At 40.5% G+C, this 16,736-nt stretch overlaps 1 protein-coding gene across 3 annotated transcripts in view; it reads left to right on the top strand.

Annotated features, from left to right (window-relative positions):
* The window catches only part of CTNND2 (catenin delta 2), a 784,675-nt gene that overhangs the window by 684,988 nt on the left and 82,951 nt on the right, over positions 1 to 16,736 (top strand). For 2 of the 3 annotated variants that reach the window (XM_081089969.1, XM_081089968.1), the window contains 3 exons: positions 1,194 to 1,367; positions 8,839 to 8,913; positions 10,206 to 10,356. In XM_081089969.1, coding sequence (XP_080946095.1) covers positions 1,194 to 1,367; positions 8,839 to 8,913; positions 10,206 to 10,356 — 400 coding nt within the window. The remainder of the gene's footprint in view (positions 1 to 1,193; positions 1,368 to 8,838; positions 8,914 to 10,205; positions 10,357 to 16,736) is intronic. The other variant, XM_081089970.1, reaches the window with a different exon arrangement.

Raw genomic sequence — 16,736 nt, 5'->3', positions numbered from 1 at the left:
GAGAAAGCATAGTGTATCACATTTAGACTATATTTATTTTAGGCATCATCAATAAACACAAATAAAGCAGTTAAATAACTTAGTAAGTACTTCACCCTAAAATTAAGGGTTATTTTGTTTTACTGTGATTCTTCTCAAAAGTGAACATGGGAATATTTTTTCTATACATACAGTTTATTTCATGTCCACCCTTGTTATACTCGTTTGCCTTTATTTTTCACAAAAGACAAAGGCTGTGTATAATCAAAGATCAGAATCAATAGTACAGTTTTTTATATTTTAAATAAAAGTAACACAACAAAAAATTTTAAATGTAGAAAAAATGAAAAAGTTTATTAATAAGTTTTTATTTCATTACATGGTTTTTATGATGCACTTTACATGCTATAAAGCACAAACCCTTACCAATTTGTATACTGCTGTGTTCATTTAACTGTTAATGTAATCATTTGCCCAAGTTGCTACAAGTTCTTTAAAATTATTCTTTTTAATGGTCTACTGATATGCCTTTGTGCAATAAGCTATAATTTCTAATTTCTTTGTAATTAATTTTCAACCACAGATTTTTCTGTTATATATTAGATTCAATTCAAAGCAAACTTAACTACCAGAATTGATATAAGATGTAGTGTGCCTTACTATCCTAGTGCATCTAATAAGCCATAGCAATTTTCTCTTTTGTTTATTCTGTCTTTTGATTGAAGCCTATGGATACAATGATAGTACTGAAAATCAAACAAGTTATGTAGGAATTTATCAGAGTCCACATTTATCCATAAGAAGTGAAGGCATTTGATTATTACTAACAATAGTATGTCAGTGGTATGCTAACTATAAAATAAGCCACCTTGATCTGTAACCTTCTTTGCTGCCCACTCGAAATCAATCCATCTCTTCTCCCTCCTTCCTGTAGCAATGGCCTAGAATTTTTCTCAGGGAGCTTATCCATTCTACTGCCAGTTACGTTCACTTTTTTCCAAGTTCCAACCCCATTCACCCTCCATCATAAGCTCCTGGTGGGCAGGAATGGCTCTCCGCTTTTTGGACAGCTACTGCATTACCCTACATGCCAAACATGTTCACCAAATGCTATGACACCCTGGTTTTGTTATGGTCTGTAATGTTTACAGAAGGCAATATTGGGAAGTGTAATGGTGTTAAAGATGTTTACTCTCTTATTTTTCTTCCTCCAGTGGGATGGAGTAGGACCTCTTCCCGACTGTGCAGAACCACCAAAAGGGATCCAGATGCTGTGGCACCCATCAATAGTCAAACCCTACCTCACACTGCTCTCTGAGTGCTCAAATGCAGACACGCTGGAAGGGGCGGCAGGCGCCCTGCAGAACTTGGCTGCAGGGAGCTGGAAGGTATGACTAGTTCGTTACCATAAAAAAGAAATCTGGGATTATGAGCACGACCTTAGAAAATAGCAGAAGTCCAGTTTTGAGGAATGCAATTCTAATGAAGTTTTTGAGGATGTGAGAGGAAGACCAGTTACACTGAACTGTTGGACTTAGAAAAGGTATTCCTTTGAAAAATTCTCCTTAAGGGCTCAGGGATCCTTGCAGATCAGTACAAAGCACAGGCAGCTAGATCTAAGTGTACAGGTAGTCATTGAAAATGCCGTGATGTGCTCTCCATTCTGCTTGTGCAGCTGAGCTACTTGCTTTTCAGAGGAGATGGGACATGCTGACACTTGGCAAAGCACTGTTGTCGGCTGTTAAGGGAGCTAACACCCAAACATCTTGTATACAAGCTCATGTGATTTCTGTAATGTTATATAGGTGGTCCTGTTCCCAGCGGAAAAGAAGGTCTTGAATTTTTAAATTATTGGCTTTCAGAGAAGAGTAGCATTGCTAGTTATCTTTGTCAAAAATGTTAAAGTAAAACAAATATTTTATTGGGAATATTAGAGTCCTTATAAACACACACTGATTGGTTTTCACAGAAAATTTCCATGACCCTCATTTTGGGTAGGAAGAGATTCACCATAGCAAAGAATTCTTGAGTTTGATCACTAATTATTACATGAGCTAACTCACCTTATTGCATAAAAAAGTGTAACTTCTTAGAAGAATGAGTGCATATAGGGAAAAATATCAAAAGAAGTTTGGGCGTCTGCCATCCATTTTTCACTCATATACTATTAAAGCCTCAGTTTAAAATATGCATAATCACTCTTTTAACATTTTATTGAAAACAATGTTAATATAGACACATAACTACAGATATTTCTCAGAAGCTTAATACTATAGGCACCACACATACTGGCCTCAGCATTGTCATACAATCACACCCTCTCTTCTTATCATACCAATGTCTGGCTTCTTGTCATCTCTCTCTCTCTCTCTCTCTCTCTCTCTCTCTCTCTCTCTCTCTCTCTCGCTTCTTGCCATCTCTCTCTCTCTCTTGCTTCTTGTCATCTCTCTCTCTCTCTCTCTCTCTCTCTCTCTCTCTCTCTCTCTGTGTGTGTGAGAGAGAGAGAGAGAGAGAGAGAGAGAGAGAGAGAGAGATCCTTTGTTTCCATTGCTACCGTTTTGGCAGTAGCGCTGCCTTCTCTCTCAGGTGTGACCTCCCAACTTTGGGGGCCTAGTCTCTGACAATATTTCCCAGGATCGCTACTGATGCCTGGGAGGCTCACCCCTTCTTCTTTTGAGAGTCTGAGGAATGAACATATTATCCCTTTCCTCCCCTGCTCATAAGCATCCCTAATGTTGTACTGGGAGAATTTAGGTTGGGAGAGAGGAAGTGAAGTTGTCACTTGCTTTTAACCATAGAAAAGTTTGAAAAGCAGAGTCACGTCAGGCAGAATTCTAGAGACTAGTTTTGTATGAGTAGAAAAGAGATAATAATGGGAATCATTTCCTTGAACTAACCCTTAGATTTTATCTCCTTCTAAATTTAGGAGGCTTTGACTCAAGTCTCAATTCAAACATAGACTCTACCTCTTCTGATCTTTGTGACCCTTGGGCAAATTATAGCACCTCCTTATGTTCTCAGATGTGTCATCTTTGAACAGAGAAGATTGTGGATGCTTCACGTCACATCCTGCAGGCCAGTCATGACACTGGATGCAAAGAGGAGAGCAGGATGTCATTGGTCAAGCAATTCTCAGTATATACAGCCAAGAGCACTTAGTGGCTACAAGTCCCCACCCAGCTCCCAAGTTAGAGGAATGACCAGATGGGCATGGGAAAGTGGGCTCTGGCGCATAGCCATGAGTCTAACCTGAACCACACAGCATCTAGGTGGTAGCATATCAAGTATGCCATCTTGAACCTATGATATTTTAGTGAATTATTATTTTCTTTAAGAAATACTTAGGTTCTTATGACAATTTAAACAATGGAGACATACCTTTGAGGCCTAGAGGATTTTAAATGCAAGACTACAACCTCTGCTTTAAAAATTAAAATCTATGTTCCACATATTCAAAAAGTTAATTGGAACCAATGGAAATATATTAAAGATCCAAATAACTTCTAAAGTTAATGCACAATGTTTGAAACAAAAATGCATGGAAATGGCAATTAACAGCATATAGACAATGCAGAAGAAAAGATTAGTGAACTAGAAAACATCAGTGGAAACTATACAAAATGAAACACGGAAAAAAATGTACAGTGGCCTGTTGTATATGTAATTGTGGTCCCCAAATGAGAGGAGAGATAAAGGAAGAAGAAAACCAAAAAAAATTATTTGAAAATTTAATTACTGAAAAATTTTTAAATTTAATGAAACCCATACACTCACAGATTCAAGCAGCTTATGGGACACTAAGCACAAGAAATATGAAGAAACTGTATCAAGGTACATCATAATCAAATTGTTCAAAATCAGTAGTAAAGAGAAAATCTTAAAAGCAGGCAGAGGAAAAAAAAAGAAATGTTATGTACTAAGAACTGCACCACATCTAACATCAAAATTAAGGATCAGTGTCACCAATTATTCATTTAGGTATAGACGTCTTTACCGAGCTACTAAGAATGTCCTCTAGAAAGGAATCTGGTGTGTAAACACTTTAAAGGCAGAAGCCAAGTCCCATGTATTTCTTTGTACCTGTTCATCCCTGTGACAGAAAAGTGTTATGGGAAAACTATGTTCTTTTCAGTTTTCAAACTCATCAGTGCTTTGCAGGCTGCAGGTTTTGATAGCATTTCCCAGTCCCACAGTTCCTGCAGGTTGAACGTTCTGTTTAATTACCAGGCTCTGTGTCATAGCGGAGGTATGTTTGGGTCTTTAGGTACTTGGAACAAGAGAATAATAAGATTAAAAATTTTATGCTATTTTGATATTCAAAAATTCCTACTTTGGATTATAAAATAAGAATTATGGATGAACTATCATAAATTTTTTTCAATATTTTCTGGTAATAATATCCTGCTGACTGTTTTCAGTGCATAAACCTGCCCATTAGTTCAGCACAGTTATCCCCAGTGTGAAATGTATCCCCACATATTGAGTAGACATTTATTTGGTAATTTTTTTCCATTACTAATAGAGACTAGTAAGGAGCAGATGAAGTCAGCATCACAAAAATTATTCTGTATTTTCAACAGAGTTTAACAACTATGGCCATCAGATTTCCCAGTCCACATCAGATTAAAAAAAGCAAGGAGTTCCTCTTATAAAGAGGCATAAAGATCTGCCTAAGAAGGGAGAGTAAATACTGTGATGGCAAAGAGAAAAGACAAAAGAATTAGAAAAAGTAACTACAAGGTAGCAAGAGAGGAAAACGGCCAGAGGCCATTAAATGTCTTGGCTGTTGCATATTTTCTAATAACTGATACTCCTAATGCTGACCCTCTGAAATGAAAAAAATGTTAAATTATTACTAATAATTTTAAAAGACAGAAATCATTTAGAAATCTTTCCCTCCCAATGGGTAAAGTAGAATTTTGACTCTCAGAATGTCAGCCTTACTTATAAAGCACTAACCTTCCTTATTCTGTAACTTTAGTCAAATGGAATGGTGCTCAGGCAGAGCAGGGGACTGCTAAAGAATATTTGTGTATAGTTAAAAGTATATGTGCTTCCATAAGAGCTTTACTATAAAAATGCAAATACACAGGCATGCATAAAAGACAATTACATTATCATCATCTGTTGTGTAATTTATTAATTTATCATATTAAATGGTAAAGGATTATGTGGGTAGGGAAGATAATCCATAGGGATGATTTGAGAAAAATCTTCATTAAGCCAAACACTGATAAATTGTTATAATTTTTAAATGACTGAGAACAACTTGTACAAAGAATAAGTAAATCTTTACTTTAAAAAAAAGATTTCACTTAAGAAAAAATACTAAGTAAAAGATTAAATTAGGATACACAATAGCCTTAATTTTTGTATAGACAGTGTTACTATCTGAAACCTAGAATTTCAAGAATGTGATTTCATAGCAACTGTTGAAATTTAGTGACTTTTTTTAGTGTCCTTAACTTTTTATGACCCAAACGAAAGCAGAAATGTGAAGGTAAAACACCAGTATTTTGCATAGAGATTGCTTTTTATAGACCTCATCTCCCAAAACAATAATTACTCTTTATGGGGAGATCATGCACAGTCCTTTTATGTGACAAGTTGACTAGCAAACACATCTTCATAATGGCCCTAAATACTTTTTACACTTTAAAACCCTCATTACTTGGTTTATGAGCATCAGAAAAACATAATAGCATTGTGGCAGAAGCAAAGTGATAAATGTTTTTCATAGCCAATGTGGAATTCAGTTACCTTTTCCTCTTTTACAGCACAATGATGTTTTTGTCACAGAATAATAAAACTATTAGATATAGTAGGTTAAAGATTTGTAAACATGTGACCAAATGTTCTTTGAACTCCCATTTATGGTTTATTTCTATTGTAATTGAACCTTGTGAAAACCCAGGGTTTGAACTGTAGAACTATATCTGCCCTTGCTATTAAGCCAAACATTTTAGATATCTTTGTTTAGTCAACTTTCCCCCTAAAATGTGATTATTGTCAAGACTATTATTTCCTCATTTAATTTTAAAATAAGGTAGACTAAATATATATTTGAATATTAATTTTTAATATTTGATGAGCTAACATAATAGCAACATAGATGTAGTGAAAACAGAATCTTCTGCCATGTGGCCCCAATGAATAAAAAAATAAGAGAACCGAGAAATTTGAGACTCGTCCCTAGAGACCTGGTCAACAGCCTCAAGAAAGATACTGAATTGAGCATAGCTTAGTTGTTCTCAGGGCTGAATTGAAATGTCCAGGACTTCCATTGCCAATATTCAAGGGTGTTTAACTCAGGAGTTTAGAGGAGGGCCAAATGAGTTATTGAAACACTAAAATAATAACATGAGTTATTAGACCAAGATTAATTGGTGAATTTGCAAAGAATTATATCACTATGATTGCAGATGTATATAATTTACACTTGTCTTTTTGAGATGCAGAAGAGAAGGGAAGTCAGGCACACCAACTCTAGGGCAGTGCTTCCTGGGTTCAAGACCTGGTCAAGCAGCCGCAGGCTGAGGGACCTTGCTGTGCCTCCCTATTCTCATCTGTAAAGTGGAAATAACACTAGCACATACTTCACAGGGATGAGATGAGGATTACGTGAATTAATACATGTAAAAAAATAGAACTGTGCCTGGCATTTGGTTAAGTGTTAGGTTTCTTATAGTTGAGATTGTTATAAGGGCTTATAACTCTCCTGAGGTCCTCATTGGGAAAGTATTTCTGCAGGAGAAATTTGGGTCACATTTTTTGTGCTTATAATTTTTGCTTATAAATTGTTGTCTCTCACCTCCCTTCCTAGTTTTAAGCACCAATTGTTTTCTCCCGGACCAGCTCTTTTTTCTCCATCTTCTCTTTGTCATTCCCGCCCTCCCCTTCCTACTCCTCTTCCTTCTCATCCTCTTGAATCATCAAGCATTCTCTCTTCCACTCATGAGCCGTTCTTCTCAGAAGCATCCCGGTCCATGCCTGATAGCTCCCCTCTCTGTACACATGTGCTCAGTGCACAGCGCTCTCATTTTACCCAGACTTTCACTTCAACTACAATGGGTTATGATACACGTTTCTCTCTTGTTCATGTTGTTATGCCAGTGGTACTCTTACTTTTGTTTAGATTACAAAACACTTGGCAGCCCATGCACCTCTAACCACCACAGTGGATGATTCCAAGGCAACTGACTTTTCTTTTGGGAAACTCTATAGGAACCTCATGGTTCTGTATTGAGTGTACCTGAAACCATACCTCATTTCCCAATAACACTGTCTGGTGACTTTCTCCTTTCCACCTCTAACTGGGGTTTACTCCTTTTTTGGTGGGTTACACTTTGGTCACACATTACCTCTGAGACTGGTCGATTGCTTGGCTGCTACTTAAAAGGCATCACTATCACCTATTTTTGCATGTCAAGAAATCTTGTGGAAACTTGCAGCATGTTTTGAGTGAAATGTAAGTAGTTTATTCTGAGTCGTCCTATTCTAAACTGATATTGGGAATTTTCCATACCATACAAAACTAAAAGTTTCAAAATAAAAGTTATTTTCTATGCAGCAATTGTAATAATACGAGTTGAAATCTGTTGTCTGGTTATCCCTTTTCACTTAGGGAGAACATACCACTGTTGACCATTTTATGGTACCAAAAGGTGTATCTGTAACATTTTGGGCCATATATAGCCTCCTTTTTTTTTTTTTTTTTTTTACTCTCAAATAAGTTCTCCACAAAGCTGAAGGACTCTCATTTATTTTCCAAACACTAAATCATCTTTCCATCCCACATGGGCAGGATATAATAGCTGGACTTCTAAAATGATACAATCATAAATTTCCCTTCTTGGCTTATTTCAGATATGGCCAAGTTCTTCTCTATCAATGTTTAGAAGGATGGAGGGGAGTGGAGAGCAGGGCGGTGTCTGGGGGGCTGAGCACAGAGGATTAGGGGAGAGAGAATGAGATGCTGGCAGAGGAGGGAAATTGTCAGCATCATAAAGAGAAGCAGATTTGGAGTAACAGGACTGGGGCCAGGGGCACAGTTGACCCTGATGAGCAGGTTACTTAACAACGTTGTGCCTAGATTTCCTCTCTATAAATAAGAACACTAATGCCACCTCCAGCGTCTTAGGGAATTAGAAGCGGTCACTAAAGTTCAAACCAGCATCCTCAACTGGAATGAGGTGGTGCGGGAGAAGAGGCCATCTCTAGGACCCATGCATCAGCCTGCCCAAGTTGCCAAGAACATTCCCACTACCTCCCAAAGGGCCAGCACATCTGCCCAGTATACAGTCAATTGTTGATGTTCATCTCACAACTGGTAAACATTAAGCCTACCTTCTGATTTCCGTTTTCTTCCTTTCTCTCACCTCCCTTCCTAGTTTTAAGGACGAACCCAACAATGCATGTGCTGCATAAGCTCAGGTTCCCCTGGGCCCTGGAGACCAGAGGTTTACAAGTCTAGTGGAGGCGGTAGATGAAAATCATGTCTCAGCATTTCAAATTGCGAATTAAATTTCTAGTGGACATGAAAGGGATTCTGTACTATGTTCACAGAGCACCTCCCTCCAAATTCCAAGAAACAGCTTTCAAACCTGGGTGCTTTTCCGTGTCTGAGACTCCCTGACCACCCATTTTGCTGCTCCCTGAGAGCAGGTCTGTGAAATAGTTCATCGCAATCAAGAGATGCTTTAGTGATTCTAGCTGCTTCCCATCCCCTCAGGCTTCCTGGAGTGGGGGCAAGGGAGAGATTATGGGACGAGTTGATGGTGACAAGAAACTATGTGAATGTGACTTCTAACGTAGGATGGGATGAAGTTGTGTGTTTTTTTAATCTCATATTTCATGCAGGGCTGGGCTGAGGATGTGGCAGGCATGGCGTATGCCCTACGTTCACTACCAGAGGGGGCTCCCTGCCTGCCACAGGTGAGAGCCAGCTCTGGGGTGTCTGCCCCAATGGGGAAGGGGGGTGGAGGGGCCTGGTGGGGGGGGTTGGGGACTTTATTCCACCTTTGGTGGTCCCCCAGAGGACTCAACCACAGAATCCAAAACTTCCTGTCGTGAATGTCATTTTCTTACATCCTAAATGAAAATGTGACTGATTAAACCCTATATGGGTTGATTTTTATAGTGCACGTTCTTCTTTAGAACACCGTAAAATAGTATAAAGTGTATATGCAAATGTCGGAAGAATCTGGCCTTCCTACATTCTGTGACATGGATTGGAATGCTTTATCATTCTGAATATTGCAAGTACATTTCAGTAGTAACATTAGGTGTGCTTCATTATGATCAATAATCACCAACCCAAAACAAATTATATATCTTATATTACAGAGTAAACATGGAATTATGGCCCTAGACCAGTGACGGCGAACCTTTTGAGCTCATCGTGTCAGCATTTTGAAAAACCCTAACTTAACTCTGGTGCCATGTCACATATAGAAATTTTTTGATTTTTGCAACCATAGTAAAACAAAGACTTATATTTTTGATATTTATTTTATATATTTAAATGCCATTTAACAAAGAAAAATCAACCAAAAAAATGAGTTTGCGTGTCACCTCTGACACGCGTGTCATAGGTTCGCCATCACTGCCCTAGACACAGCACATTTTGATCTAAATATTTTCTAGTTTATAATTTTTACTGTTTATTTTAATGTCATATTTACCCCTCCTCACCCCTACCTTTTTCTGACTTATTTAATCTTTATTATTCAGCAAAGAACTTACTGATGATATGTTTAGCAACTCATCTCTATGCCCCACCTCCAAATTAAATCTCTGTTTTTAAACCAATCACCCACACTCAATCTTTTATCATTTTCTACTTTTTCCAGGGCTCATTTTATTATTCCTCTGAATGTCAGTAGCCCCCCTTTCTGTCCCAAACCTTCACATCTCAAAGTATCAAGTATATACATCATGCAAATGGCTACAGATGGCTTTCCAATCTAAGGAGAGGAAAGACTGGTACCAGAGAAGCAAAATGTGGCTAGCTGACTCACCCTGAAACCTTTCCCATATTGTGAAGGCAAAATATAACATGAAAACGTTTAAATACATGTCTAACCTATTCAACCTATTTTACAATTAGGTCTTGATAATTCAGCCTTTTTGGTTCCTGCAAAGGACAGTCTGAAAACTGTACGTGCTATTTGCTCCTAGGGTTTGCCTCCTCTATTCCTAAGGTCTTTGCCTTCATCTTTTTGCAGTGGTCAGTGTACATCCGAGCTGCTGTCCGGAAAGAGAAAGGCCTGCCCATCCTCGTGGAGCTGCTCCGAATAGATAACGACCGTGTGGTGTGCGCAGTGGCCACGGCGCTCCGGAACATGGCCCTGGACGTCCGAAATAAGGAGCTCATTGGTATGTTCTCTCCGATTCTCTCACAGTGTCTCAGTTTTTCAATGAAAATATTTCCTGGCAGGGTCCATGTGATTGAATCTACTCACAGAACATATGTGCATGCAGAAATAGTGCATTTATTAGGGGCCACATTTTTCCTAGTTCTCCTAGCTTAAATCCAATGACCCGAATTATCTTTTAGAATTCAGAGGAAAATGCAACGTTTGTTGGCATTTCTAATCCTTGCAAATTAAAGCTATGCTCAGCACAAGATACCATTTTCCTGATCCTTTAAATCCCTGTCAAGCTCTTTATTTTCCATATGGGGAGCAGGAATTGTAATGGGATCCGCGCCACTTAGCTTCTCCTCTCGAATGTGTCATTTATTTTGGATGAGACCATGCTGGCTCTTTTATTGTTTACTGAATCTTCTTCCTTTAATTTGGTATTCAAGGAATAGGGAGGATCTTTTATTAATGAACATTAAAGAGGTCAAACATTTGTCTATATATTCACCAAATATGTATCATGACCTACATTGCCCCAGGCCTGTTCGAGGTCCAGAGATTATTACATCAATGAACAAAGCAGACAGGAAGCCTGCTCTTGTGGAGTTTCCATCGGGAGAGCAGAGATGGGCCATAAACAAGATGCACACATGAATCCCGTTGTGTGTTAGGAACATTCTAGGGGGAAAATGGACCTGGGTAAAGGAGACAGTAATTAGTGAGGTTGCCATCTTTTAAACTGTGGTTAAATTCACATAACATACAATTAACCATTTTAAAGTATACCACTGATACCAAATTCCAAAACACTGTCAGCGCCCTGAGGAAAACCCTGTACTCATTGAGTAGTTACCCCCACTTTCCCCCCCTCCAGGTGCTGGCACTCTCCAATGTGTGCCCTGTTTCTATGGATTCTCCTATTCAGGAAGTTTCATGTAAATGGGATCATAGAATATGAGAGCTTTGGTGTTGGCTTCTTTCACTTAGCATAAGCAGTTGTGATTTTAAATGAGATGTCCAGGTCAGGATGGGAGTTGTTGGGAAGGTAACATTTGAGCCATGACTTGAAGGAGGTGAGCCTGGGCCATGTGGATATTTGGGGGGTTAGAGCATGTGCATTGAAGGAGCGGCCTCTGCAGAAGGCCCCCAGAAGGTCTGGAAGCAAGCCAGAGGGTTCAAGCCTTCATGGGACCTCGTGTGCCTGGGGCAGTGAGTGGTAGGAGCCTGGCTGGAGAGGACTCCTTGTCCCCCCGTTTACAGTGGGTAGATGGGAGGCCAAGGATGATTGATGACTAGAGAACCAAGGAACCACAGAGATCTACCTGGGAAGAGACACAAGTCTACCAAAGACCATCTTCCTAATGTAGGCATCTTGGATCAAAGAGGTCATTCCAGAGGTCATTGGTCAGTCAGTACAGCAGGAAGCCTGGCAAGACTGAATGCAGGTAATAGGTGTCAATGAAGGCCAAGCAGCAGGGAGCTAGACCACCCACCATGCCAAAGGCTCAGGTATATAGCCTCTAGGAATCTGAGAGAAAGCAGGTGAGTGGCCCAAAAGGCAAGATTTTTTTTCTGGGGCAGTTGGAATACTAGGTGTGGATCCACATTTCATACACGAATTTTACATAAATACATAGGTTCATTTTTGCTATTCAAATTCCTGAGCGTGGCACACTAGGCCCTTTGCAGTTTTTTCCTCCCTTTCACAGTACCCATTATATCTTCCAATAAACATCCAATTTGTACAGTATATGTTTACTTATAAGGAAACCAGACTTCAAATCTGTCTCTAATACATGCAATGATTTGTTATACTTGCAGTACATTATAAGGCATGAAACAAACATAATTTGATGTTTATATTTGAATTTAATTTAAGTATTATTTGTGGATTTTTTAAAGTATTGAAACTAACCCATTAGCTCAAAAGGTCAAGGTACTCTCTCCCTGCTTGCTTTCCTTTTCTGTACGTAGTTGTTTCCGATAAAATCCCTCTGCTCCTCTAGAAAATGAAGGAAAAATCAATAGCTAATCAGTCTACTGCCTGGACACTCACCACTCGGTATTGTGGGTTTGTGTGTTTTATTTCTTTCGGTGGATTAAAATATAACAAAATAGGGAACTATTCATTGGTTTTCTAGCTTCCAGGTATCCCTTTTTCCTTGGAAGCCAGTTATCTAGCACTCTGTCTAAGGCAGGAACATTTGGAGCTCCATATTGCCCATGTTCAATTAAGTCTTTACTATCTAATGTCACCAGACAGGAAAGGGAGCCAGTCTCTTAAAAATAGGAGTGAAAATATCGCAGTCACAGGCTTTACGGAATCAATGACATTTTTCTCGAATAAAAAAAAAAAGAGGCAGAATTTCACAAAACAAAACAAAAAGCACACCATTGTATTCTATCTAGGAGAAAAGAAAGACCTTTGCTAATTCTCTTTAAATAGTGTATCAGAGGGGTGATTTTTATAGAAAAATGCTACATAGAACTTTACATGTTGAAAGAAAGTGGCAATGATTTTGAACCATGAACAAAACAATAAACTTCTACATCATCTCTTTTCTACCAAATCTCACTCAAAGCTTTGGTGACCTGCTTCATGGTGTTGAAGATCATCCATATTCTGACCCAAATAGATATCTCTAGTATGAATCCCACATCTCTGTATCCACCTGTGTATCTCCACTGGATACCTAACAGGCATTTCAAGTATAACATCTCCATACCTGAGTTCCTTGTCTTCTCCCCAAGCTCGATCCTTCCACAGTCTCCCCACAATAGCCAATGGCAGTTTGTCTTTGCAGTGGTCCAGGCCAGGCACCTTACAGACCCCTTGGACTCCTCACCCTTCATATCCAATCCATCAACAAATCTGGTCTGTGTTTTCTCAGAATCTGACACCTCTCACTTTCATTGCTTTTCCCCCAACCTCCCATCGTCTCTCACCTGGATTATTACCATGGCCATCTACCTGGTCTCCCTGCCCACCCTTTTTTATCAAATATGTTCTTATTGATTTCAAAGAGAGGAAAGAAGAGGGAGAGATAGAAACATCAATGATGAGAGAGAATCATTGATCAGCTTCCTCCTACATGCCCCCTACTGGGGATTGAGCCCACTTCCTACGCCCATACCTCACCCTCAAACCATGGTCTCCTGGTTCATAGGTCAATGTTCAACCACTGAGTCACACCAGTTGGGCCTGGTCTCCCTGCTTCTACCCTTGCCCCCTACAGCTACTCTCAATGCAGAAACCAGAGTGGTCCTATTAAAACCTTAGAGCAGGTCATTTCTGCACTCAAAACTCCCAATAGCTCCTCATCTGTCTCACTATAAAATGAAGGCTTTTACAGCAGACACAATTCCGTACAATGCAGCTTGCTGTCCCTCTCTAACCTCACCCTCTCTCCTCCCTGTCACTAACTTTGCTGAGGCCCACCGGGTCACTATGGTTCCCATAGGAACAATCCTGCCTCAGGCCTTTGAACTTGCTGTTCCCTCTGGCTCAAATCCTCTTCCTCCAGGGGCCTATGCACCTCAGCTCTCATCCCATTCAGTTCTTTACCCAAGTGCCAGTTTCCCAGCAGAACCTTCTCTGGCCTCCGTTTCTTCATTCTACCACCAACTCTTCTTCTCCCTGCTTCACTTTTCTCCACCGCACTGATCACCTTCTAATATACAGCATGTTATTTATTTCCCTGGTTACCTGTCCATCTCCCCACACTGGAATGGAAGCCCATGAAGGTCAGAAAAGTCTGTCTCATTTGTTCACTGATGTAGCCCATGTACCTAGAGCAGCCCTCAATCCACAGTAGGAACATCATAAATATTTGCCAAATGACTGAACTACATATTTTCCTGTCTGACCATCATTTTTAAATGAATTCCAAATCTGCAAAACATTAAGTAAGCACATTAAGTAAAACAACAAAAGAAAATGATTTTATACTAAAAAAGAAAGTCATCCAAAAGCCAGTTCATTTTCCTACGGAGGTTTACCAGACGTATGCAGGCGCTCCGGAGGTCAGAAGGAATCCAGTTCCTCCCACCACTGGTTCTGGGGGTTTGTTTTAAATTATATCTCTCCTTAGATCATTCTTTTAGCTCGGGATGGGGAGAGGAGCTGCTACCACACTCCCTCAGCAAATGGTTTCTCTTCCTCTGACTCTCTTATCAGGAAAACTCCAGATAAGCTATTGAACAACCATCAGCCTACTGCATCAGCTCTAATGAGGGTCATATAGTAGCACCAAAAGGAGCGTCACACCCTGCCTCTCCCAGGTCCCACGCAGGCTGTGCCCATGCTTCTGAGATGCCCCTGCCACCAGGTGGGCAGCGAGTCTATAGCTAGGTCTTTGTGTTCTGAGTGACTTGGTGCAGTCGTCCAGCTTAATGAGCATCCGTACATTCTTTTGTAATCCTTTGAAAATATTAATTATCCTTCCAAGTGTCATCTCATCATTCAGAAAAGTATTTTTTATTGTTTTTTTAATGAATGGTAAGATTTCCCTTCAGTGAAAAGAGAAAACAACATTATATCACTTTAACCAGTCTGCAAATTGCCCAACATTTCAGCAGGTTGACAGTTCCTGATGAAGATGGCAGATACTTATTTTAGCCAAATCCCCACCCCTCTCTGCCAACAGAACAAGCCAAACAAGACTCCAATAAAAATTTAAACGTACAGCACACATAAACACTAGAGAGGGGAGATGTCTCGCACTTGGCAAACATTGGTCCTTAACCCATGGCTACTCATCCATGGAAAATAACTCTGAAGAGAGTTATTTCATATGTGCTGTTTTGTTTTGCTGCATTTCCAGACAGCACAGAAAATCAAAAGGCTGTATCAAAATAGTTAGAACGCAGGCACCACACGTGTATATTTCTCAGTATGTAAGGTTATCTGTTCCGTGAATGCCATGGTGTCACACTGGAGGCACTGTCCACGCTCCTCCCAAACTGCTCCTTTCTCTCACTACGCGTTTCATGAATCCTTCAGCCACACCAGTGTCTGCACCGTCATTCTCACGCACACCCTTTGCCGCCGCTGTTTCTTCCCTGGCACACTCCTTCACAATCTCTTCGCACTGACCTCCACCCATCACTCAGTGCCCAGCCCGAGGGGGCCTTCCCACTGAGGACTGCCCTTTGAACTCAGAGTGGGGGTGGGTAGCACCTACTTGATAAAAAAAAAAATGTTTTCATTCATCTTAGGTTTCCATTGTGTAGTTTTATTCTTGTATTGTCTTTTACTTTTATGTGCATGCATCACAACTTCATAAGCAGGGATCTGGTACCCTATTTGTTTTTGTTTCCTGCAGTGTCTAGCACTTTGCTACACCTGTAACAGGCACTCAGTACATATGTGCTACGGTACATATGTACAGTACGTATGCGGGGGTGAATAACAAAGGTTAATTATTCTGAAGAATGGATCTAGAGGAGGTTTGGGGAACCCCAAATAAAGAGAGGAAGGGGTGGAGGGATATCTGTTTCAGCTTCTTCCCACAGCATCCAGGGAGTGGAGGAAAAGAGGGGCAACGTAGGTATTCACTGAAGTCCAGGACTCTACTCACACTAGCTCATTCTCTGCCATGTGGCAAGGGCTTTGAGACTGGGTAGGAAATAGTAAGGCTTTCTCCTGTGTGCCTCCATCTTTGCCGAAGATTGGCAGAGCTGCTGCTCCCTGCGGGTGGTATTGGCAGAGCTAACGGAGCAGCCTTCCTTCACTTCCCTGGGTGGTGGCTGCTTGCCACACTGTCTGGTAGGCCAGCCAAGGCTGGGATGCTGAAGCATTCTTCCCACGCCCATACCTCGCCCTGGACCGCAGAGAAGGGCCTTCCCTGCCACGTGGACCCGGCCTGCCCCAGTTTGCCTCCGTTCTCCCTCCTCACCCTCTCTGTTTTGCATGACCCTCTCCCCGTCTCTATTCTCATTTGGATGATTGAGTCTCCACATTTGGAAGGATCTATAAGAACCCTTCTCTGATGCCCCCACACGTTCATATTATATGATCCATTCTTCCCACTTGCCTGACCTTTTCACATTGACAGCTAGCTGAGCCTCTGTCCAGGCAACACCTTCTCGATCCATTCCAGCCTCAAAGGGAGCACCACACAGAACCTGACTCTCTGGGGTCAGGGAGGGGCGGTTTTCTAGGAGAGTCAGCTGGCTCTTAAACACCGCTAATTCCCCCAGGAGAGATGAAAGAGAAAGGAGCCCCAAATCTCCAGGTGCACGTAGCAGTGCCCATCTCATACTTTCCCACACTAGTGAATCATGAACAAAATACAGGTGGTTTTGACCTGGGAATTAGTTATGATTTAAGCAGTAAATCCAGTACTAGTTCTCTTGCCTCACATGGTTTTCAGCCATCCCTTTCATTCATTC

The sequence above is a fragment of the Myotis nattereri genome, assembly GCF_964212035.1.
Source record: "Myotis nattereri genome assembly, chromosome: 4".
Lineage (NCBI taxonomy): Eukaryota > Metazoa > Chordata > Mammalia > Chiroptera > Vespertilionidae > Myotis > Myotis nattereri.
The sequence above is the reverse complement of the archived record's forward strand: the minus strand, read 5'-3'. Positions and strand labels throughout refer to the sequence as shown.